The sequence below is a fragment of the Sminthopsis crassicaudata genome, chromosome 4, assembly GCF_048593235.1.
Source record: "Sminthopsis crassicaudata isolate SCR6 chromosome 4, ASM4859323v1, whole genome shotgun sequence".
Lineage (NCBI taxonomy): Eukaryota > Metazoa > Chordata > Mammalia > Dasyuromorphia > Dasyuridae > Sminthopsis > Sminthopsis crassicaudata.
In genome coordinates this window covers 26,583,449-26,609,116 of record NC_133620.1, presented here as the reverse complement: position 1 = coordinate 26,609,116, position 25,668 = coordinate 26,583,449, and the positions used below count along the sequence as shown (strand labels likewise).

Sequence of the window (25,668 nt, the reverse complement as noted above, 5' to 3'; positions counted from 1 at the left end):
GCTTAAATACTTACTTAAGACCCTTCAGAGGCCTGCTTAAATGCTTAAGACTCCTGCCCAGGGTCTCCAAGACTCCCGGTCCCTCGGTGAGAGCTCCTCCTACCAGCAGCCCTCCTAGAACGACCCTGCTGATTCTGGGCTCGGTCGGAGGAGGTCTGCTTAGGGGCCCGCCGTAACGGACCTCAGCTCTCCGTCGGCCGGATTCCTCCTGATGGCTCTGGAGGGAGAGCCTGCGCTGGGGACTTTGCCCGGCACGTATACCCAATTCCTATGGCTCTCCTGATGTCCCTGGCCTTCTTTGAGAAGGAAGGGCAAACAACGGGAACAATTAGATGGGTCTTCATTGGAAACTACCTCCCTCGACTCCATTCCAAAGTGTGGAATCAATCCTCACTGACCAAAGTTCTCCTCCTCGTTCTCAGTCCTCGTTTTTCTTATCTGCAAAAGGGGGCTGGGGCAGCCTCGGCGATCCCCAAGGGCCCCGACTCTTCTCCTCCCTCCTATTTTCCTCCCCGTAGTCCCCAGGCAGGGCTCAGTGCCCAGGACTAGACGCGTCTCTGGTCATTTCCAGCTCGGAAGTTTGGTGACCGTGATTCCCTGGGTGGCCGACACTCCCCCCCCTCCGGTCCAGGATTCTAGCTCCTTCCTCTTCCGCCCCTGGAGGTCCTCAGTTAACGTGCTATTTTTAGCATTTGTAACCCCTTGGCTTTAACCCCCCTTTTCATTCTGTCAGCCCTGATAAGAAGTAGAATCAGCGTCAGGCTGTCCCGTGATGGGAGCAAGGCTACACAGGGCTACGGGGCCAGAGAGTCCCCCATTACACACACACAGCGACCGGGCACCCAGACCCACGTCTGCTGCATTGTGGGAAACAGGGAGCTGCACGGTCTGAGCTGAGCATTGGGAAGTCCGTCTGGAGGAGCGGGAATGACCAAGGCAGGAAAGCCTGACGGGGAGGTAGTGGGTGTTGGCAGGGGAGCAGGAGGGCAGTGGCCATGGGACTAGAGAATGATGGGGGATGCACCTGGATCTGGTAACCGAGATCTGCACTGAGGGTCATAGAAGAGCACCCCCAACTCCACACGATAATAATAACAATACTAAGAGTACTTATATGATTACATACTTTCTGACACTTAGAGGGTTGTGGAGATTAAATACATTATTTTGTTTGATCCCCACTATAGTCCTGGGAGGTAGGAGCTATTATTGTCATCTGAATTTTACAGATGGAGAAACTGAGGCAGATTTGAGGCAGGTTTGGAAAACTGGTAAGAAAAATGGTACCCCTTCCCCCTGTTCCTTTAGGGCCAGTCAGAGCTGGGACTAGGATCTTTTTTGCCCAGGGCAAGCAGCATGTCCTACGTTGAGTGAGTGGTGGGAACTAGGCCTTGGAGTCTATGGTCCTATTTCCCATTCCCCGGGAATTCATTTCATATATGAGGGAACAAGGAAGAAAAGTGATAAGCTTAAAGTCACCGTGAATCCATGGCAGAACTGAGACAAGAATCCAAGTCCTCTAATTTCTAGTCAGTATTCAATTTATGTCTCAGGATAAGAACCGGGTCACTTTGTCTATAATTAGTGAATTGAGAATTGAAAAGGAAGGGAGGGAGGAGGAAGAGAGGGAGAGAGGGATGGGTGAGAGGGATGAAGGAAGAGAGGAAGAGAATGAAGGAGGGAACAAAAGAGGGGAAAAGGAAGGGACAAAAGGAGGAAGGGAGGGGAAAAGGAAAAGAGGGAGAGAGGAAGGAAGGAAGAAGGGAAGAGAAGGAAGGAGGAAGGGAGGGAGGAAAAGAGGAAAGGAGAAAGGGAAGAAGGAAGAGACTAAGAGGGAGGGAAGAAGTGAGAGAGACAGAGAGGGAAAGAGGAGGAAGAAAAAGAAAGGCTAAAAGGAACCCTAGAGACCAATCATCTCTTTTTACAAAGAAGAAAATTGAGTTCCGAAGACTTGCCAAAAGAAACTGGAAACTGAGTGGATGCCCATCAGCTGGAGAATGGCTGAATAAGTTATAGGGTATGAATGTGATGGGATATTACTGTTCCATAAGAAACTATAAGCAGGAGAATTTCAGAGAGACTGACAGGAACTGATGCTGAGGGAAGTGAGCAGACCAGGAGATCACTATATACTTCAACAACAATACTGTATGATCATCAATTCTGATGGGCGTGGCCCTCTCCAACAATGAGATGAACCAAATCAGTTCCAATAGAGCAGGAATGAACTGAACCAGCTACACCCAGAGAAAGAACTCTGGGAATTGAGTGTGGACCATAACATAGCATTCTCTCTCTCTCTGTCGTTATTTGCTTCCATTTTTGTTTTCCTTCTTTTCCTAGATCCAATTTTTTTTTGTGCAGCAAGATAACTGTATACATACATATACAAATACTGGATTTAAAATATATTTTAACATGATTGGAATGCCTGCCAGCTAGAGAAAGGGGGAGGGAAAAATTTGGAACAGAAGGTTTTGCAAGGGTCAACACTGAAAAATTACCCATGCATATATTTATATATTTTGTACATAAAATGCTATAATAGAAAAATTATCTGTGCATATGTTTTGAAAATAAAAAGCTTTAATAATTAAAGAAAAATAAAAATAAAATTTAATTTAAAAGAAAGAGAGAAAGAGAGAGAGAGAGAGAGAGAGAGAGAGAGACAGAGACAGAGAGAGAGAGAGAGAGAGAGAGAGAGACAGAGACAGAGAGAGAGAAAGAGAGAGAGAGAGAAGCCAAGTCAGAGCCAGGATTTATTTTCAAATCAAGAACTTTCTCTTTACGCTTCATTGTTTGTCCCGATTGGAGATGGACCAGCCAGCCCAGGGAGCCCAGGTCCCTGGTGCACCCAGCACCCAGAAGCCTCTTCGGGTATGTACATATTCATGTGTGAACGATTGGAGCTGAAAGCTGTCTTTGTTTCTGGGCTTGGGTCACCCCACAGAATTGCTGAGTTTTCAGAAAACTTGGGAAGTATAAAAAAACCAGACGGAAGAAAAAAAATCCAGCTCTGGACCGGTGGGTGGGCAGGCGGGAGGAAGGGTGGGCGGGATGCTGCTGCTGGGGGGAGTGGAGGGGGCTCAGGCTGGGGCTGGCAAGCTGGTCCGCCTGCCTGCAGGAAGCCCTGGGTTACAGCCCAGTTGGGGTTTCACAGAGGGAGATCTGCAAACCTGCAGATTGGGGTTTCACTGGCCCACGGAGACCCAGGAAAGCATGGCGGAGCGCCCGATGATTCTGTCAGTCAGCCTGGCAAAAGCTCCCATTTGCCAGGGCCCTCGGCTTCTCCCTGATGCCCTGAGGAGGGTGCCAGTGGGAACAGCATCCCATTTTGCAGAGGAGGAGGCTGGGCTCCGAGGGAAGCCTCCTCACTCAGCCTTGCACACCCAGTGACGCAGCATCACGCTGCCTCCGGCTGTCCCCGCCACACAGTCTAGGGGCTGAAGGAGTCTGGGGAGATGGAGTCACAATGAGTAAAAAATGCTCGTTCCTGGGAGGCTCCCTCAACCATCTGGTCACGCGGCAGGGTGGGGGTCATCATGCTCATTTTGCAGAGGAGGCCTGGGTCCAGAAGAGGCTCACAAAAGTCTCAGAGTTTCAGAGTCAGATTAGAAAGCCTCGCGTCTCACTCACACCGGAGCCAGAATCCCTTCCTCAGCATCTCTGACTAAGGGACCCCTCCCAGCCACTGCCCTCCACCCTCAGGGTAGCCCCCCATGTCACTCTGGGACGGTGCCCATTATGGGGGTGTTCGTCCCGACGCTGAGCCTCAGTCTGCCTTTCCAGCTCCCCCTTCCTTCCCCACACTGGTCTTGCTACTCCCTCAGCTACTGAGGCCCTCCCTTCTAACCATCCCCAGCCTCAGCTGGTCATCACAAAAACACTCCAAGCCCTTCACAAACTCCACTGGATGACCCCGGTTATAACGTCCATGGAAATATCAGATGCCCCCACTCCACTTTCTCATTCTCCTCACCCTTCTCCTCCTCCTCTTCGTTCTCAACATCCTCCCCATCCTCCTCTCCCTCCTCGGCCCCATTACCCCAGACTACATACAGTAGGCAATCAAGAATTGCATGTGAAATTGAACTTCCCAGAACTGAACCGAACTGAACTGGAGAGACTATTCCCTCCGAGCCCACTCTGCCTTTTAAAACTGCGTCCAAGACCTACGAGTCCAAGCCTTTTTGGCTTCCCTCCCCACTGCTGACTCACCCTCGGCTTTCAGGCCACTGTTTCTAGAGGAGCTGCTGGCTAACCCGAGCTCCCCATCTTGTCCTCATGAAGTTGTTTTTCTGAACCCGAATGCAGAGCTTGAAACGTCTTTCTTGTTAGATTCAGCCCAAGTGTCCCACTGTGGCAAGCTCCCAGTGGAGTCTCGCATCCATCCAGCCCTCCCTCCCAGCTCTGAGTCATCTGCAGATGAACGAGCCGGTCTCTGGGCCTCTTTCCAAGTCATTGATGAAAATGGGAAACGCTCAGGGCCAAGCCCAGATCCCCGGGGTCACTTAAACTATCAGTGCATACTCTTGGGGTCCGGTCGTCCGACCACAGCTGAACACATTTCGCTAGGCTAGCGTGTTACGTGCCTCCCCACTTTTTCCACTAGAAAAGCCGGAGGAACGGTGTCAAGAACCTATGAGAAGCGGGAAAAACAATAGCTGCGGGGTTTCCCCCGCTCCATCGGTTCAGAATCTGTTGAAATGAGGACTGAGGTTCGCTTGGCAGGACTGGTTCTTGGTGAAACAATGTTGGCTCCCCGGGACAGCTGTTTCCTCTTCCAAATGCTCAGTTACACTTTGTAGACACTTTTCCCCCCTTCACTGAGAATTGATGGGGCAGAAGGGAATTGCTTTCCTCCAGTCCGATTCGTTTCAACTTTCCGAGATCTTCCAGAGATCCTGGACGGCGACTCGGTGAGCCCACCTGCCAGTTCTTTCAGGGCCACTTGGTGGCCCGGAGCCCTTCAAGGAAGTAAGGTGCTCTCATAGCTCCTTCCTTGGGTGCGGTGCAAGCCATTATTCCCCCTTTTTTTGGTGTCTACCACTTAATAGTTAATAGGAATAAGTGTAGAGCTTTACAAATATGATCTCATTTTATCTTCATGGAAACTGAGGTGCTACCCATTTCATAGATCAAGAAAGAGAGGCTAACATCACACAGCTAGTAAAGGTTGGAGGCTGAATTGGACTTAGGGCTTCCTGATTTCAGGCCCAGAGTTCTTGCCTTGGAGCCCAGTGTCAGAGCTGGAACCCATAAACCACTGAAGAATTGGGAGGGACACTATGATACAGCCCTTCATTTTTAGGATGGAGAAACAGAGGTTTGGAGAGAGGGAAATGATTCCACAATTCCTGACATCCACCTGAATCTGCCTCCATTGTTCCTAGGTCAGCCTCCCTCGTGGCTGCCCTTCTTGTGCTTGGAAGCCGGCCCCCAGGCCCCGCTCTGAGTCTGCTCCTCTCCAGAACAGCGTCCCCGGTCCTGGCTCCGTAGGCTCTGCGCACTGGGTCTCTGGGACCAGGCTACTCTCTTGTTCTATCCTGTTTCCATCTGATTTGTTCCCAGGCTGGTCTCCTTCCTCTGGAGCTCCAGTTCATCTCAGCAAGCATTTATAAAGGGCCCCCTAAGTGCAGAGCTCTCACTTGGATACTGGGGAGATGGAGGCCACAATGGAACCATCCCTGCTCCCCAGGGCTCTCTAGTCTTCTGACTCAGATGAGTCCTGGAGAAGAATTAGAAGATAGAGAAAAGACCTTCGGTTGGGGAGGGGGTTTTAGGAAGGAGCTAGCCTCCAGTCTTGGATCCAGTGTTGGAGCTCCCGGAGCTGGGAGGAAGGGGAGGAGGCCAGCAGGGAAGATGACAAGGAGGCCGGCAGGGAAGACGAGGAGGCGCGGGTTCCAGGAGTGGAGGACGCCCACGAGGGCAGAGGCCGGAGACCTTACGTCCGAGTTGGAGCTGTGAGTCCCCTTTGCCGGGCCGTGGAGCACACGTGCCCGAGAGGAGCATGAAAACAAGGGGCAGAGCCATGGCCCCGACTTAGCTGCGTCCCGATCGTGCGGCGTGCAGGGCGCAGGGCCCCGGCCGAGGAAGGAACTCTGAGCAGGGCTGGGGAGCCAGAGTAAACTCCTCTGAGTCAGAGCTGGGACGGCTGTCACTTCGGGGCTGCCAATGCGGAGTCGGGCGGGTGTGCCGGCTCCCGCACTGGGGCTCGTAAAACAGGCCCAGCTGCAAATCAGCCAATCAGCCCAGGCTCGGGGCCAAGCCGCCATGTACAAGCAACTTTATGAGGCTGCTAGGGTCTCACCCCCTGCTGTCTTATGGCGCGGAGGAATTCACGGATGGAATGAGCGTTTCAGCCTGGGCCCAAAGCACGAAGGGAGAGGAGACGGGTTACACTAGGGACGTCCTGGTAGCGGTGGGCCCTGAAAGCGCCGGGCTGGGGCCACCTGCTCCCAGGAGCATCGAGGGATCCGCTCACGCCTGCATCAGTCTGCCCGGGCCCTGCCTTCCGTCCTAGGTCTCCTGGGCTGCTCCTTTGTGAGAGCGGGAAGGACAAAGGGCAAACAAAATGAAGCCTCCAACAATTCCCAAATGCTGGATTCTGGGGTCAGGGATTCCCAGTCCCTTCTGCCTCCATGTGTGGCTGCCGTGGGAGGCCCCAAAGGGTGGGTGAAGTGGCAGAAAGTGTGATGGGAATGGCAGGCGGCGCGGTGGGTCGGTCCCTGGCAGGGCCGGGAATGGTCAGCGCTACGTTTTAAAAGGCCCATCACTTGGGGGTCAGGCTGTCGGGTAAGAGGTCAGCTCCCTGGCATTTCTTGCTCTCTGGCTTCCTGAGTGAGGTTAGATTGATGGTCCTGAATTCCTGCTTGGTTCAGCTCAGGAAGGGAGGAAGGAAAGAACGGAGGAAGAAGGAAGAGAGGGAGGAAGGTCTGGCGTCTCAGCTCTGCTCAGGCACAATCACAAGGCACCTCACAGGCAGCTGGTCCATCCCGTGCTGGGGCAAAAAGCTCTTCAGAGCCGCCCTCCCGGACAGGACGGCCCTCATTATTAGAAGGCCCTAAGTTCCAGCCAAACGGCCCTCCCTCCAGCTTGCCCTGTCCCTCTGAGTTCTGCCCTTCAGGGCCCCGGAGAACGAGCGTGATTGCTCTTCCGGGAGCTAGCCCTCAGGGACTGGGAGCTCTCTTGTTCTTCTAACTCTTCTCATCCTCTCATCCAAAGCCATGAGCTACGGGCCTTGTCACCCCCCTGGTTGTCCTCTCTGACCACTCTCTGGTATACGAATGTCCTTCCTACACTACGGTTACCGCGGCTTTGTGCAGCACAGCGCTCGGCACACGGGAGGCACGGAATAAGCGTTTGTGATTGCTCACCCGCTTTGACACGAAAGCCAGGGAATGGAAGGCACTTAGTTAAGTCCAACATAGAAAAGGGAATCCGGCACAGGAAGAGATATAAGGTTAAAACTCAGCTCTTGACATTGCCTGGGTCACTGCCGGGTCTGTTTCCCTGGATGTTAAATGGGACCCCCGCCTTAATCAGTCACTTCCTCGCTGGGTGACCTTTCCCTTCTCTGGGCCGTCCCTTCCTTTATAGGATGGTAGTTCTAATAGATGCTCCCCAAAAGCCCGTTCTTTTCCAGATCAGAAGATTCCTGGGCTATGCTGCACCCCAGGGTCTTGCTGCTCTGATATGCCAGGATTCTGTCACTTCAGGTGGCTTTCTCTGGTTCCTTGTGGGCTTTCTCCCAAGACATGGGCCGACTGTGAGTCGAGGCTTTGGAGGTGGCGACCTCGGCAAGCATCCCCTTCCCCCGGCGGGAGCCCTTCCCGAGTACTGGCCTCCCGGGGCCAGGCTCATTCCAGAGATACTGTGTTCAAGACACATCACATCACAGGCTTTCCATCTGCGCCAGAAAACGTCATCTTGGCCTGCTTAGAATAACCTCACACTTTCCCCTTCCCTCGCTTATCCTGTGTCTAGACAGCACCTTCCCCACTATGAGATAATCTCTTCTCTTTTCTTAATGAGAAGGTCAACCCACCCAAGTTCACAGCAACCCAAAGTGGCCACAATCAGATGCTCATGAAAAAAGGGGCGGAGAACGACCGGGCGGGCCTGGCCCCCCAGATCCTGGGCCCTCGGAAACCAGCTCCCGTCCGACCCGTCCCTCCGTAGGCAGGAGCCTTTCTGAGACCCCTTCATTCAAATCTCAGAGGCCCCCTGGGCCAGAACACAGATCTGCGGACCCGCGCTTGAATCCTCAGAAAAGTCAGGTGACCACCGGGTCTCCCCGTCTGTAACGAGGCGCTGCCCCGAGCGGCTTCGCGTCCCTGATCCTGCAAGTCTCAGTTCCAACAATTAAGAGTTGTGTGATCTGGGGCAAATGTGGGCTTCTACTGGGCCATGTCTGGTTATTAATAAAACCAGGTAGTTGAGCAAGGTAATCTTCTCACTCTCTCTAGAGTTATTTTAAATTTCCAGTGCACACTGGGCCTGAAATGTAATAAGCACTTAATAATGCTTATTGGCTGATTAATCATCAATAGTTTCTGCTCTTACAATACTTTTTTTCCTTCTCCAATTAGAAAAAAGAAAGAGAAAAAATTCTGAACAAATACTACAAGGAAAGGGAGGTTATAAAAAAGAAAGAGGAAAAAATTTCAAGACTAATTTTATATAAAAAGGAAGAAAGGAAGGAAGGGAGGGGGAGGGGGAGGAAGGAAGGAAAGAAGCAAGGAAGGAGGAAAGGAAGGATAGAGGGAGGAAGGAAAGAAAGAAGGAAGGAAGGGAGAGAGAGAAAAGAAGAGAGGGAAGAAGGAAGGAAGGAAGAAAGAAGGAAAGAAAGGAGGGAGAGGAGGAAGGGAAGGAGGGAGGAAGGAAGGGAAAAAAGAAGGGAGAAAAAGGAGGGAAGGAAGGGAACAAAGAAGGAAAGAAAAAAGATACAGGAAAGGAAGGAAGAAAGGGAGGAAAGAAGGAAGGAAGGAAAAAAAGGAAGAGAACTATCATTTAAATAAGGCCTATTTTGTGCCAGCAAATATCTTATTTGATCTTCATAACAATCCTATAGGGATGTGATGTTATTATTCCCATTTTACATTTAGAGAAACTAAATAGATAGAGGTGAGGAAGTACTTGTCCAGGGTCACACAGATAATAAGTATATGAGACAAGTATTCACTTCTTCTGGTCTCCAGCCCCAGAGCTCTATCCCCGTACTACCCAGCTAATATAACTAAGTTATAGTCAGTGTTCCACCCCATAATGCTCCTCCGCAGCAAAAAAGAAGAAAAATGCCTTGTCCAAGAACAGGCTTGGTGATTAAAATTTGGGGGTCATTTTCATCCCTACATTTTATGAGCCTGACTCTTGTGAACCATGTGGCGTAATGGAAAAGGAGCGGGACCGGGCATCCTGAGCAAGCCGCCATGCTTTCTCTGGCCATGGTGCGTTATCGGGTGTGTGCTGAGGCTGCAGGGAGGCCGGGATTGCAGGGTGAGCGGGGCTGGCGGGCGAGGCGATCCAGAGCTGCCCCTGACGCTTCCCAGGCTCATCCCTCGGCCCCGGTGGGATCTGTCCTGCACACCTCAGAATGCTGACAAGCGGCCTCTGCTTCGTGTCAAGGCGTGTGAGGAGAGAGGGGGCACGGGGCATCTCTTGATAAGTGAGGTCTCCGGCAGGCCCGACTGTGGGCCAAGCTCAGGGTTCCTCTGCCAGACTGGAGGAGCCCTGGCAGGAAGTCTGAGGGCAGAACAGGAGCAGAAATCTGGATGCCCTCGGAGCAGACTCAGGAGCGGGGCTGGGGAGGCCCTGGAGTGCGTGGTTTGGGGAAGGGGGCTGGGGGCTCTCTCTGAAGGACTGTTAGGGGAGGGGGGACCTGCCTCGATCTGCCTGACCTCAGAGGGCAGGGCCGGGAGGACCCCAGAGGCAGATTTAGGATAAAGAGAAGAGAAAACCCTTTCACCACGAGGGCTTCTCCAGGGGGAAGCGGGGAGCTCTCCTGCAGGGGGCTCACGCTCAGGATCCTCACAAAGCCAAATAGCCACTGTTGGGGATCCCTAACCAGGGAGTGCTGGACCCAACGCCCCCCCAAGATTCCGGTTCTGTGGGGAGCTGCCCATAGGCCTGGTGCAAAGGCCTAACACTAGGGCTTTGTAAGTAGGGAGACGGGGTCAGGAGTGGGAATTAACTTGTTCATTCAGCAAATGCGGAGATGCCATTTTCTGGGCTCCCTGAGTCTGGGTGATGGAGATTAGCTCAGAGGCACTCCCTGTCCTCAGCAGGAGATTAGGAACCTGGCTCTAGGACCAAGCCACCACGCCCTCCATGAATTAAGTGCCTCCTGGGGAGGCTGGAATTTTCCCGAAATTTTCTGGAAACTGAAGTCGGCCTTGGGACCCACCCGTGTATATTTCTACAGTGTCTTCAGGTTTTTGTAACCTTTTAGTCCGACTCCTTCTTGGAGATTCTGATCAGTCAATAAACTCCTCCTATGTGCCAGGGGCCGTACGGGGCACTGGAGGCAAAAAATTGGTCCCTGCCTGAGGGAACTTAACATTCTAATGAGGAAAAGAGCTCCTGTACAAGCGAGATGCTTGCAGAAGCATGGGGGCATAGCATCTGCAGGTGGCAGGGCTTGGGTAGGCCTTCTGCAGGAAGTGGAGGAAGGAAGGAGGAAGGAAGGAGGAAGACTATTCCAGGCATGGCAGGGCAAAGGCCCGGAGAGGGGAAATGAACCGTAGTGTTAAAAGGAACAACACAGAAGCCACCATGGCTGGGTCATGGACTTCCTGAAAAGTTCAGCGTGATGCCGGAAAGATTGGCTGAGGCTACAGGGTTAATTAAAGGCATTAAAAAAAAAAATTAGAGGTAAAGGTGCCCTTGGAGTTTCCGGAGTTGTCCGGGGCGACATAGTAGGAAGATCACCTTCACAACTAAGTGGAGAAAGGACTGGAACGAGGAGAGACTCGAGACCTCAGCCAGCCTCAGTGTGGGGCGGTGAGACCCGCCCCCGGGGCTGGCAGTGCCAGGCAGAGATGGCATCTGATGGCAAGAACATGTAAAGGAAAGTTGTGTAACAGGTCAGCTTCGGGGGTGAGGGAGTGTGGAGGTTGAGGGGGACACCGAAGTTATAAGCCTGGCTGATCAGGAGAATGGTGGAGCTTTTCTGGTAAAAGGAATCTTGGGAAGGGGGTTAGAGTGAGGTCCCAATGTCAAGTCCAACCTCAGACACTTAACAGCTGTGTAACCCCGAACAAGTCATCTCCCCTTTGTCTCTCCTGTTAAGGGGATGACGATTGCCCCTAACTCCCAGGGTTGGTATAAGGACGACATGAGATACTTTTTGTAGAGTGCCTGGAATACAGTAGGTGCTTAATGAATGCTGGTTTTCCTGGCTAGTTGCCAGGTCTCCCCCTCCTGGCCCAGTGGTTGTGGTGGTGGCTTCTGCCAGGCCTCGGGCTCAGGGCAAAGCTGAGGCCAGAGCATTGAGCGGGGACGGGGGTCAGCAATCCTGAAGCGGAGCCCCTCGCTCCGCTCTCGCCAGCCTTGGACGCCGGACACCGCGGCGGTCTCCGAGAGCCCCGGGAGAGCGGGAGACAAAGCCAGACCTCAGCCAGAGCCCGGCCCCGTCCGGCGTAGCCAGAGCCCTACTCAGAGACGAGGGAAGTTTTCCTCAAATTAACTGCTCTCATAAATTTGTCCATCTGTTATCATAAGTGTGGCTTGGAAATGACTCGGCCATAAAATCGAAATAAGCCAGGAGTGAATGTTTCTTCCCCTTGGCTTCATGTGTATACTCTTCATGCCAACACATTAACTCTTTTTAACAGGCCAGGTCTGGGCCGGCCTGGGCCGGGGCGTCCATAAAAGACCTGACAAATTCCTGGGGCCTTACGGTACCCAGCCGCCTGCGGGGGCTGGCCAGCCTCCACTCCCTCCCAGCCAAGGTCAAGGCTGAAGATGAGCCTTCAAGATAAACCCCACAGGGTCCCGGAGGCCTGAGCGGCCCCTGGGGGAGGGGGCAGAACGAGGCCCTGGAGCCAGCCTGAGGCCCCAGTGCAGCTGGCTGAGAGAGGAAGCCTGGGTGGCCCACCCCAAGCGGCTTTCAAGGCTTAGCTTTCCCTAAATCATCATCAGATTTTTCTGGATTAAGATCGGGGCTCCTTATTCTAACACCGAGGGCTTTAGAAGGTCACCTCGTCGGTCCCTCGCTCGAGAAGTCGCCCCACCCTATCCACTAGCCCGAGAAGTTCTGGGTCCCATCCCCTCCCGCGTCCCATTACCTCGCACAGGAGGTCGGCCCATCCCCTCCCCTTGCAGAAGTTGCCTCCCCCATCCCCTCACACCAGAAGCCGCCTCGTCCCATCGCCTTGTTGAAGAAGATACAGGGAAGGTGAGACCCCCAGAAATGGGCGGGTTGTCTTCCTATCTGTGTGATCTGCCGCAGTTAGACCACGGGCTTCTCAGCTCTGTTTCCCACCCGTAGCATGATGCTTGGCTCACTATAGATTTATTCGTTTTCTCCTTTGAATGACAGAGCTAGGAAGTGAATGAGTGAATGAAAAGAGTTTCTTAAGTGCTTATAATACACTAAACTCTGGGGACACAAAAGAGCAAACACTTCTAGGGGAGCGGGTGCCCCATAAGGTCACTGGAGACTATCTGAGGGCCAGGATAAGAAACTGGCCCCGCAGGAAGCTGGAAGGAACCGAAGACCCTCTAGCCCAAGCCCCTACTTTCACACGGATAGAAATCGAGGCCCTTCCGGAGATTTTTGTACTCGCAGCACCTAGTTCAGCAGCAAGGAAACAGTAGGTGCCTAATAGGTACCTGATCAAAGCTACTTGTTTTGAAAGTAATTTCAGATTTACAAAGCACGTTGTTTCCCTGGATTCTTAAGAACCCAGTAAGGAAGGGATTGAAAATACTATTGCCCATTATACGAAGGAAGAAACTGAGGTTTGGTAGAGGGGGGCAGGGAATGGCTTGCCCACATCTCATTGCTAGTGTCAAAGACAAGAGTCCAAGCCCCAAATCAGTTCCCTGCCCACTACAGCACACTGCCTGTCCCAGAGATCCCACCCACGTCTGGATGCCCAGCGCCGGCCTCCCCTCTGAGCGGCAGCCCTGCCCGCCCAGGATCCTCTCACCCCGGGCCCAGCAGGATCTGCAAGCCCGAGGTGCCCCGGCCCTCCCCTCCCTTCTCTCTTTAAGCTAAATCTTGACCTACCAACTCATGGTCCTGCACAGACCTGGGCCTGTTGAAGCCCTGCCCAACACCTGCAGGGACCACCTCTCGTCAATAAATAAAGTGGCCGTTCCTTGTCTTGACATTCAAGGCTCTTTACGATCTGCCACCAAGCTCAGCTTCCAGTATTTTCTCCCAGGGTCCCCTCTAGCTCCCAGCCAATCTTCCCTCCTTCGGAATGAGCAGCATCGTGTAGTGGAAAGACACGAACCTTGTTGTCCACAAGGCTTGAGTTCACATCTCACCTCAGAGACATTTGCCTATTATGTGCTGCTGGCAAGTCACTCTCCGGGCCTCAGTTTCTCCAACATCACTTTCCAGTTCTAATCCACGTTCCCGCGATCCTCCCGTCCCACCTTCACACTCCTTCACGTCGATATTTCCCAGGTTCTGCAACTGCCCTCCTGCCCTCACCAAAAATTCCAGTTCATTACTTTAAAATCCAGCCCAAGGCTCCCCTCAGCCGAGCAGGCCTCCTTGCCGCCTCACCTCCCCAGGCAGGCCAGCCTCCCGCCCCTAGAGTTCCCGGGCGCCACGCCGGCTCACGCACACTCTCCTGACACTGGACGCCACCGTTACGGCGGCTGCATCTCCTCGGCCCCGGAGAGATGAGATCCGAGCGGCCGTGATGTGCAGGGTTCTGGATTCTGGCTCTAGAGCCCAGTCCGGGTCTCCCCCACTGCCCCACAGGCTTCTCTCCGATGCCATGTGCATTTGTTCCATTCCCGTCCAGTTGAAATGAATTGGTGGGAGCACAAGAAGTGCCCGACAGCTCTTCGGTAAACCTCAGGGGGCACCCTCAGGGTAAGTGGAGGCCCCTGGGCCTCCCCAAATATTGCCAGAGAGAAGACAGAGCTGAGACCAAGGGGGGACGTGGCTACGGACCGGAGGGAGGGGCCAGCAGAGAGGCCCCTGGGTGGGGGGCTGAGTGATGGAAAGCAGAGAAGCCATGGAGAGAAAAAAGGTGTCCGAGGATCCTGAAATTCCCGGCTGCGCCCACCTGTATGTGACTCAGGCACCTCCAAAGTCTCTGTGGGGGCACTGAAACCCTCGAGTGATGGAGAGCTCACTCCTTATCTCACTCTCCCTTTCCAAAGCGTTCTATTGTTGGAAAGCTCTTCCTCCTATACTTCCTGGCCCCGACCCAGCTTCCCTTGGGCACCAAGCAGAACAAGGATAATCTCTCCTCCTCGAACCTCAGAGGGTGGGAGGGCATCCGCTCTGAGCCACCTTTGGCCAGGCTGAAGGAGAGGGGGGATGGGGTGGGGCCCTCCTCCCCCCCCCCATCACAGGGCACCATCCTGTGGTCTGGCTCTTGTTCGCTCCTGGGGAAGCTGCTCCTGGGGAAGCTGCTCCTGGGATGTGGTTAGAAAGCCAGCCTCAGGGAGATGCGGGCACGCACTTCCAGCAGGTGCCTGAGCCCTCCTGAGCCACAGTCGGCTCCCAGGCAATCCCCCTGGGCCGGGGACGCTTCCTGTCCCATCTCCTTCCTCCCTGAGGTTACAAAGGGATTAAGGGAGGGGTGGCTTCCAGGAAGAAGGAGGTGATGGATCCCCCTTCTCCGGGGCCCCCTTCCTCAGGCAGCCTTTATGACCTTCCTGCTTCTGGGGCCTTCTAGCCCTTACTTCCTGCCTCGCTTGTTTGTGTATATTTGAAGCTTTTTGTTCCTCTCCCCATTCAGTGGTGAGCTCCTTGAGGGCAGAGACTAGCTTTTGCCTCTTTCTGTCCGCCTGGCTCTTAGCCCGGGGCCTGGCACTTAGTAGGGATTTCATACATGGGTAATGACCACCCGCCCCTGGATTGGCCATGCTAGGTGCTCCACCTTTGTCCTGGGTCCCAGGGGTTGGGAAGGACCTCGCTCTGTTGGACGGAGGCCACCCAGGGGAGGGCGGGGGAAGGGACGAGAGACAGACGGGGTGGCATAAGAGCCGCGACGTAAAAGAAGGGTCAAAATTGCTCTGCTTGGGCCTGACTGGGTCAGAGCCAGGGTTCTGAGTGTAAATAAAGGGGGAAATAGAAGGAGAAACGTAGGCTCGTTTGGGAAAAACTCAAATTAGGAGCGATTCTCCCAGAGGGAATGAGCCGCCTTGGGGAGTGACGCTCCCTCTCCCTGGAGGCGGACCGCAGAGGCCAGATGCCCACTTGCTGGGGGTGTTTGGAGGGGGGATTCCTGGTCAGATGCAGACTGCTGCGACGCCTCTGGAGGTTGCCAGCCCTCAGAAACTCTAACGCTTCCGAAGTTCATGACATGCTCTGATCACATCGGACCCTTCCCAGGAAGCTCAAAATATGTTACTGGCTCCAACTCACAGACGGGGAAACTGAGGCTTGGCCAGAAGAGACAGAGCTGGGGTTCCTGTCTCCGCGGCCAGGGCTCTCCCCTAAGCCATGGTCAGGGAGTTTTACAGGCGATTACAAGATGGCAGCAGGTTCTTTGGGAGAGGACGTCTGAGCAGTAGCCCACCGAGGCATTGTTACCCGGACCCTGAAAGCAGGACTTGCCAGAGGCTCTGGCGGAGTGGGGCGGGGTCAGCCTAGCCTGATCCCCTGCTGACAGGATGGGTCATGGTGGAGATTGGGGCAACTCAGTTGGAAACCTAGACCAGATTGTCGGGAGAAACCGCGCCCGAACTCACAGCCATGCCCGAACTCACAGCCACGCCCAGGCTAGCTCGGGCTCTCTCCAGCCCTGACGGGTCGAGATCTATCCCGAGGCTCAGAAAACTGCGTCTCGTTGAGGGGCTGGAGGGAGCACTGACTGCTCCAAAGCTTTGCTCTAGCATCGGGACTTCCCAGCTCGCCCTCCGCTTTTCCATGCCGCAGCTTTGCTCGGATTAGACTTCCCGGAAGCAGAGCCTCCCAAACAAGACACCCCTGCTGCATCCTCTGCCCTTCCCACCCACCTTTTGCCTTCCCCATTAGCTGCACGCCTCCTGAGGGCAGGAGCTACCTTTTTTCCTGTCTGTGTCCCCATGCTTGCCCGGCCCATGGCCGATAGAATACATGTTCGCTGAGTTGAACTCTAGTCGGGTTAGAACATAACAAGTCAGAGTAAGGCAGACTAGCCTAGGGAAGCGGGATGTCGGCGGTTTGGGGAGAGTTTTAAATGCCTCTGGAGACATCTGGAGTTGGGCAAGGGGTGACGTGTCAGACATAAATGAAGTCCCGACAGTGGTGAGGAGAGTGGCCTGGAGAGGGGAGAGGCAAGAGGCAGGGAGGCTAATTAGGAGGCTGTTGTAATAACCGGGGGCAACACGAGAAGGACGGGGCCAGAGCGATGGCACTTGTGTAAAGGAAAAGGGGATGGACGCAAGAGGTGACCTAGAAGGCAGAATAAATAAACTTGACACAAAGTTCTTTCCTTCCCCAAGGGGAGGGGAGGGCACAAATTCTCCAGCCAACACCGGCATTTTCCAGCAATGTTTGCTGCCCCGCTGCCCTTTGCACAACGGACAGTAATGATCGTGGGGATGCTTCTTACTGCCTCTTGTCATCATTATCACAGGCCCTCCCCGTACGAAAGAGCTCGATAAATGTTATTATAACTCTCTCCTCCCCTGAGGAGACGGAAGGAATTCCCCCAGAATCCCTCCCGCCTCGGCCCCACCATCCCCTTCCCGCTCCTGCTCTCTTACCTGCACCGAAGGCAAAGAAGAAGCTCTTGTCGCCATTCTCGCGAAGCAGCGCCATGACCCTGCGACCCATCCGCTCGTTGCGCTTGTAGATGAGCTCCTGCCGGAAGTAGCTGTCGATCTCCTGGGCCGTGGCCTGCTCGTGGGGGGGTAGCGTGGTGTTGATGAAGTTGGGGAGCTGAAGGAGAAAGGAGCGGGGATTTTTAGGGCTGGGCAATCTGGAGGTGGAGGGGGGCGAGAGTTAGTCCTTGATTCATTCTGTGAGCCAGCTGCCAAACCTAGCGGTCCTCCCAGTGCTGGGGTCTGAAACGGGAGTGATGGAGAGGGGGAGGATGCTGAGGACGTCAGTGGGATGCGACAGGAGAGGGCAGTGCAGGCCCCTGGAGTCCTTGGAACCGTCCAAGCCCCTTTTATTCACAGTCTGCCCCCGATGACCAGAGGAAGGTTCCCCCCTCTGAGCTAACCTGAATCCTATCCTACCTCCCAGCAGAGTGGGCTGCTGCTGAAGATCCGAGGAGTTAAGTCTGACCTCAGATCCTCCCTAGCCGTGTGACCCCGGGCAAGTCGTTGAACGCTCTTTGCCTCAGTTTCCCCGTCTGTAAAAAGAGCTGCAGAAGGAAATGTCAAACCATTCCAAGATCTTTGCTAAATGATTGAAATGACCGAACAACAGCAAAAGAAAAGAAATCCCAGCTCCCCTTTCTCTGGCACTTTGGGGTTAGAAGATTCTGATCCTCGCAAGAGCTCGCTGAAAGAAACAGCAGATGACCGACCCTGCTAAGTTACAGCGTATTCTCTAGTGCAGGGTACAGTGTAGTATAGAGGCAGGGGGCTGATACGGGGTCACACAGCCGGAACCCGCGGAGATGAAGCTGGAGGTTAAACGTCTGCCTCCAACAGAGGCTCCAGCTGGACCCCCCATCGCGCTTCCCATCCTCAGAGAGGGGCGGCCGGGATGGCCCCCCAACCCCTTCCAGGCAAATGCCCTGGGCTTCAAGTTCACTTCCAGGTTAGCCATGAGCTGCCAAAGTAAAGGGGCAGAGCCCGGCCCAGAGCCCGGCCCAGACCCGAAGGGACGCTTTACAGGGGTCCAGGACTCAAGCTCTCCTCCGGCCCTGACGAATGTACTCGTGGAGAATGGGAGGAGAGAAGCAGAGACAGAGACAGAGATACACAGAGACAGAGACAGAGATACACAGAGACAGAGACAGAGACAGAGATACACAGAGACAGAGATACACAGAGACAGAGATACACAGAGACAGAGACAGAGATACACAGAGACAGAGACAGAGACAGAGATACACAGAGACAGAGACAGAGATACAGAGACAGAGACAGAGATACACAGAGACAGAGACAGAGACAGAGATACACAGAGACAGAGACAGAGATACACAGAGACAGAGACAGAGATACACATAGAGACAGAAACAGAGATACACAGAGACAGAGACAGAGATACACAGAGACAGAGACAGAGATACAGAAACAGAGACAGAGATACACAGAGACAGAGATACACAGAGACAGAGACAGAGATACACATAGAGACAGAGACAGAGATACACAGAGACAGAGACAGAGATACACAGAGACAGAGACAGAGATACACAGAGACAGAGACAGAGATACAGAGACAGAGATACACAGAGACAGAGATACATAGAGACAGAGATACACAGAGACAGAGACAGAGATACAGAGACAGAGACAGAGATACACAGAAACAGAGACAGAGACAGAGATACACAGAGACAGAGACAGAGATACAGAAACAGAGACAGAGATACACAGAGACAGAGATACACAGAGACAGAGACAGAGATACACATAGAGACAGAGACAGAGATACACAGAGACAGAGACAGAGATACACAGAGACAGAGACAGAGATACACAGAGACAGAGACAGAGATACACAGAGACAGAGACAGAGACAGAGATACACAGAGACAGAGACAGAGATACACAGAGACAGAGACAGAGACAGAGATACAGATAGAGACAGGCAGAGACAGAGATACACAGAGACAGAGACAGAGACAGAGATACACAGAGACAGAGACAGAGATACACAGAGACAGAGACAGAGATACAGAGACAGAGATACACAGAGACAGAGATACATAGAGACAGAGATACACAGAGACAGAGACAGAGATACAGAGACAGAGACAGAGATACACAGAAACAGAGACAGAGACAGAGATACACAGAGACAGAGACAGAGATACAGAAACAGAGACAGAGATACACAGAGACAGAGATACACAGAGACAGAGACAGAGATACACATAGAGACAGAGACAGAGATACACAGAAACAGAGACAGAGATACACAGAGACAGAGACAGAGATACACAGAGACAGAGACAGAGACAGAGATACACAGAGACAGAGACAGAGATACACAGAGACAGAGACAGAGACAGAGATACAGATAGAGACAGGCAGAGACAGAGTGGTCGGGGGCAGTTTCATTTTTAGTGTATGTCCGATGCTGGCACACAACAATGTTCCCGCTGCTTAGTAAAATGCCGGCACGCAGTAGATACAATAAAGGTTCCCCGAGTTGCACTCTAGTCTGGTTAGAACATAACCGGGCAGAGTAAGGGCAGTTTAGTTCGCGTGGATGCTTTGGAAACACTTCTGGACGGACTGAGTGTCTCGGCTAGGAGGGAGGAGGGAGCGCTGGGCTTTGATTTGGGAAGACCTGAATTCGAATTCAGCCCCGCTAGCTGACCCTGGGCAAGTCAGGAACCTCTGTTTGTCTCAGTTTCTTCAATTGCAAAAGCTCCGAAGTTCCTCGGGTCCTTTTCTCGCCTCCCTCCACTTTTCCTCATTCCCTTCTCTCCTCCTCATTCTTTCCTCCATCCTCCTTTCTTCCTTCTCTCCTTCTCCCTCCCTTATATTTTCCCTTCCCTCTACTCCTCCACTTCTCCTTTCTTTCCCAGCCCTTCTCTTCCTTCCTCCACCCCTCTCTGTTCCCCGTCCCTCGGTTCCCCCATGTCCATTTCATCTCCTTTGTTTCTCCTCCTCCTGCCTCACCTCTCCCTCTTCTCATCCCCTTCTTTTCCTTCTTTCTTCTGTTGTGCCCAGTTCTTTCTCTCCTCTTCTCCCCCCTCATCCCCTCCCCCTTCCCTCCTCTCCTTTCCTCCCCCCTCCCTCCCCCCTCCCTCCCCCCTCCTTCCCTCCTTCCTCCCTCCCTTCCCCGAGGGCAGCAGCGATAAGGCGGCCGCAGCCTCTCTCTAATCCGGGCGGTGGGTGGAGAGCTCCGGGCGCCCGCCCCTCCCCCGCGCCCCGCCCCTCCCCCGCCCCGCCCCTCCCCCGCGCCGCCCCTCCGGGCCGCCGCCAGCCCCGCCGCGGCCCCGTCAGCACTCCGGCGGAGCCGCAGGGCCGGCCGCGTTCGCTCCTCTGCCGCTCGGCGTTGACGGCGCTTGGCCGCGCTCCAGGCCCTTGGCCGGCGTTGGAGCCGGGCCGGGAAGAGGCAAATTAATGATGTAATTAGAATTGTCGGGAGCCTTAAATCTCCTCTGACAAGTTTAAGTGCGGGACGGTCCGATAACATTTTTAAGAGGGGACGTCAGCCCCGGGGCCCTGATTTATAGGGCCCGGATGTGGGGGGGAGGGGAGGGCTTCGCACACTTGCCCCCCCCCCCCAGGGCTCCCATCCCGCGGGCTTCCAGCGCTGAAGGCCTCCTTGAGCCGTGGGGAGAGGGCGGCCACGGGGCAGCTTAGAGCAGGGGACCCTCCCCCCGGAGACTTCAGGACTCAGGACAGCGATGAGCCAAAAAGAGCCTCCCGGGGGGCTGCGGGGCGGTAACTGGAGGGGCCGGGTCCAGGAGAAGGCGCCGCACCGTTAGGCTGGAGAAGAGCGGGCTCTGAGGCTGAGGGTCTTTATGGGTGACCGTCCTGCCTCACAGAGGAGCCTTGTTCTGCCCGACCCCAGGGAGCAGCAAAACGCTGCTAGATCCAGAGGAAAAGTCTTGGCCCCAAAGGCCAGGGCCCTTCCAGGCCTGCTGATGTCCTGGGCCCGGCCCTGGCTCTGGCACAAGAGGGTGGAGGGCGTGTGGGAAGCGCCCAGGTGAGGAGGCAGGGTGGAGGCCACTGACTGAAGGCCTGGCTTTCTATTCACTTGCTGTGGGGCTTTCACTGTGGACCTCAGCTTTCTCATCTGTGCAATGGAGGCATTACACTAGGCTTCTGCAGCCCGGCCCTGACATTCCGGGTTTCGGGGAGTGGAACCCCGGCCCAGCGGCCTCCCCGTCCCCAGAGGAACGCTGCTTCTCCCCCCTAACAAGCTCCTTCCCCCAGCTTGTTCTGTCAGAGGAAGGCCCTGGTCCTCAGCTCCCACCCCCAGACAGCAGCGGCCAGGAGAGCTGCGAAGGAAGAGCTGCGGGTTTGGCAGAGGGCTCGGCAGCAGTCACTCACACTCCCGGCCCAAGAGCGCCAGTCAGTATGGTCTGACCCACTCTACGGATGAGGAGCCCGAGGCAGATGGAAGGTCAGTGGCTTACTGAGGGTTCGGAGCAGCATCTGAACCTTGGTCTTCCTGGCTCCAGCTATCCACAAACGGGCTGTTTGGTCCATGTGCCGAGGAGCGGTGGGAGAGAGGGCCCGAGGCCCGAAAGCTCTGGCTCCGTCCTGTCCCTTTCCTCCCTCTTCCCACTTCATTTACCCTCCCTGCCCCTGCTTGTGGAGGCTGTTACTCAGTTTCCTGATCAGTACAAGGTAGGTAGGATGACATGACCTGGAACCGAAGACGCCTTGGGAAGGAAGTGCCTGAGAGCCATCTCCAGGTACCCGAGGCTGCCCCGTGCTGAGGGATCACTCAGGGGCAGAACTAGTAAAAGTAGCCCCACTGAGGCAGCTGTGATGTCAGGAAGCACGATGACATGTGGACCGGGTTACCACAGGGCGGGATGGGTTCCCCGTCACTGAAGGTCCTCCAGTAAAGGCCTCTCTAGTAGGTGGTAATGGGGATCCTTGCTCAGCTGGACTTGAAAGTTGAATGGGATTCCTGCTAGCCACGAGACTTGGGGCCTCCCCAGTCCAGTACTGGAAAGGGGGAAGACGTGGATGCCCCCCAGAAACAGGAAGGAAGATGGGCCCGGGGCCCTGTTGGAGATAGTGGTGTTCCTTTAGAATGCCCCAGGCCATCTTTGCAGGGAGCACATGATGGCTTGGAACCCTGTGAGCCATTTCCAAAGCTCAGCTGCAAGTGTAAATCAGACCCAACCCGTACACATCCCCCCCCAAATTCCTTTCTCCCCAGGACATCCTTGTAAAAATGTGGACGTTTCAAATGTCAAGCCGGAGCTCAGGCGTCCCAGAACTTGAGAATGGCGGCTTCCCCGGTCCCAGTGCTCCATTTCCCATAGGCTTCTGGGCTCACGGCTGACCGACCCTCACCGGCTCATATGTCTGTTCCCTCTCCTGCCTCTTCCGGTGCTGTCATATTAGCAATGTGACTGGGATTAGCCGGGACGGGCCAGACGTCCTCACTCCTTACTCTGGGCTTCCCCTTTTCTCCGACTCACGGAATCTCAGAGCCCGCAGAGACCCCAGAGGCCGCCAGTCCAACCCAGAGCCGAACAGGAATCCCCTCGCGACGCTGTCTTAATGAGGAGCCTGGGATCCAGAAATGGAGCTGTGAAGCCCTGGGTAAATGTAGCAAGGGGAAAGGAGCACACGGCGTGTGGGAGACAACGGGACCCTGCTAAAGGAGGCCCACAAGTCTCCAGGGAAGGGGAGCGGCTTATCTCTGCAGGCGGCCGGCCCAGCCTACTTCGGAGACAGCTCCGTTTGGGACGAAGGTGCCTGAGGCCCAGCACTGCCTCTGGGGGTGACTTCCCTCCCCTCCACTGGTCTGGGAGCTGACTCCTTCCCTTCCATCTCTCTCCAAGGGTCACAGTCTCCCAGAATCATCAGGAATTGATCTAAACCAAACACCAAGATTCAGCACTACCACTTTTGCAATGAGTGCTTTACTGTCCTCCACTTCAAGTCCTCCCGTGATGGGGAGCTTAGCACATCCTAGGACGGATTGCAGTCCACGCTGAGGTTCCTTTGGTAGGTAGAAACTTGAATCTGACAACTAGTCTCTGTGTCTCTGTGTGTCTCTCCCTGTCTCTGTCTCTCTTTCTTCCCCTCCCCCAAGTCCCTCTCTCTGGCAGTTGGGGTTAAATGACTTCGGTCACACAGCTAATTAGTCTCTGAAGCTGGATTTCGACTCACCTGACTATGGGCTGTTGCCCCACTATAGCCGTCCCTGCCATCCAGTCTCAATCAGCCTCTCCCCAACTTCCCGTTACTACTGGTTCTGCCCTCTGGGATCACACACAACACTCTGATCTTCCTTCCACAGGAAAAGCCTTTAAATAACTGAAGACAGTTATCATGTCTCCCTGACCTCCCCCCGCCATCTTCTCCAGGTCATACACACCCAGTCTCCCAACTATTCCTCATAGAGCATCCTTCACGGGCAGGTATTCCCTCTCCCCTCCCCAACATGGACGCACCTGCTCCGTCCCGGATTCTCTTCTCTTTTTTCTCATTATGATCATTTTCCAGGTGACCTCCTTGGCTCCCATTGGTTCAATGATCATGTCTACACAAACACCCTCTAGACCTATGCATCCAGTCTTAGCCCCTTGAGCTTTAGTCCCCCAATCCAACTATCAACTGGACGTCTGCTCTTGGATGTCTCACAATCACATTTCAGAAAACATTTATTATGTCCCTACTGTGTGCCAGGTGCTAGGTACACAGGAGAAAGTGCCCGCCCTCTAGGAGCTTCTCTTCTATTAGGGGAATACCACACGTACCCAGGTAAGTGTACAAGACTTCTGGAAATAAAGAGAATTCTCTCAAGGGCCACGAGCACAAACGATGGAGGGAACTGGGCTGCTCTGGAGGAGGAGGTGAGCTATGATGGGAGCCAGGGCCTCCAAGAGGCAGATGTGAAGAGGGAGTGCACTCCAGGCACAGGAACTGGCCATGCAAAAGCGGGGGCTGGAATGTAGTTTTCTTGGAAATCGGGCCAGTTCGTCTGGAACAAGGTCCGGGGAAGGAGAATAACGGAAAATATAGCTGGAAAAAGGAATGCGGGAGGATGAATGCGGAGCGACTTAGACGCTCAACAGGGGAGTCTCTTAGTTATTTCATCCTAACGGCACTGGGAAGATGCAGGAGCTGTTTGTGGAGGGAGTGACCCGGATGGATCTGACGCTTTAGGAAGATTGACGGCTTGGGGTGGGGGGAGGCTGGAGTCCTGAAGACCAGTCAGGAGGCTAGTCCGAGAGTCTAAGTCAGAGGTGATGGGGGTCTGAACTAGAACATTGTGATGTTCTGGGATGTCCAGGATATCTTGGGAGTAGACAACACAAGACCCGGCAGCTACTCAATGTGAGGCAGGAGAAGGAAAGGAGGAAGGACACAAGCATCTATTAGGCTTTTACTATATGCTAAGCCCAATACTGAGCCCTTTACCAATATTATCTAATTACTCTATGAAGTAGGTGCTGTTATCGACATTTTACAGTTGAGGAAACTGAGGCAGACAGAGGTGAAATGACTTGTCCAGAGTCACTGAATAGTAAGTGTCTGAGGCTGAATTTGAACTCAGCTCTTCCTCCAGGCTCGGTGAGATTGCAAAGGAAGGTGGTGCTCTGGATGAAACTTGGGGAGTTTGGAGGAGGGTGCTTTGGGGGAGGAACATAATGAGCTCTGTTCAGTTTGAATTTGAGATGCCCCCGGGGCGTGCTCTGGGCCTATTCTCCTTCACCTGCCATGTCATGGCGGTTGCCAAGTCTCCTCGTTTCTGCCTCCAGAACACCTCACGAGTATGACCCCTTCTCACCAGTCCCCCAGCTGCGCCTCTAGCCCGGCCCTCATCACTTGCCACCTGGACTATTGCAGCAGCCTCCTAATTGGTCTCCCCGCCTCCAGTCTCTCTCAATGCTTCACACAGCTGCCAAAGTGGGCTTTCTAAAGTCCACGTCCAACCGTACCAAGCCCTTGCTCCGCTTCTATTGCTATTTGAATCTGGGGGAAAACTCCAGCTTCCCATTTGTCATTTAAAGTGCTTACTTCTCCTGCTCCCCTGCCATCCCCTCCATCTTTCCAGGCCCATTTCCCACAGACTTTACATTTCGGCCAAAACTTCTTATTGCTGTTCCAGGAAAATGACATCTAATCTCCCGCCCCCATACCTTTGCACAGGTTGGCCCCCCTCCCGTGCCTGGAACACCCCCCCACTCCGTCTCTGAAGAACTCTGGTTCTTCTCAGGGCTCTCCCTCCTTTCAGCCATCTTCCCCGCTGTCCTGCTCATCGTTAGTGTAGCCCTGTCTCCGATTCTTCCCTAATTTGTGTTGTAGCCGTCGGCTACAACAATATAAATAAATGTTTATGGGAACACACTTCCTAATGTTGTTAAAAATTAGGAACTAAATGGTAACATTAGGAAAAAACACAATATTCATAAATGTTTGTTGCTTTGAGTTAAACTGAAACAAAATGAGTCGAACTCCCATTTGGATATCGGGTCCTCCCAGAGCCTTTCCTTGGGGAGGGACGTAGAGAACGATGGATCCATTTTCTAAAACTCTAAGTTCAAATTGTGCTTCAGACACCGTCTGACAGGTGATGCCGGTCAAGTCCCTTAATGTCTCCATGCCTCAGTTTCCTTAGCTATAAAGTGAGGGGGTTAGACTCAAAGGCTTCCACTCCGGATCTTTTTCTTTTCCTCCTGTTCTCCCTTCCCTTGCTTCTGCCCTTCT

At 54.0% G+C, this 25,668-nt stretch overlaps 1 protein-coding gene across 1 annotated transcript in view; it reads right to left on the bottom strand.

Moving 5' to 3' along the window:
* Window positions 1-25,668, bottom strand: part of TRABD2B (TraB domain containing 2B) — an 80,340-nt gene that overhangs the window by 42,438 nt on the left and 12,234 nt on the right. Inside the window, exon 3 of the mRNA XM_074264644.1 lies at window positions 16,888-17,062. Within this exon, the coding sequence (XP_074120745.1) occupies window positions 16,888-17,062 (175 nt within the window). The remainder of the gene's footprint in view (window positions 1-16,887; window positions 17,063-25,668) is intronic.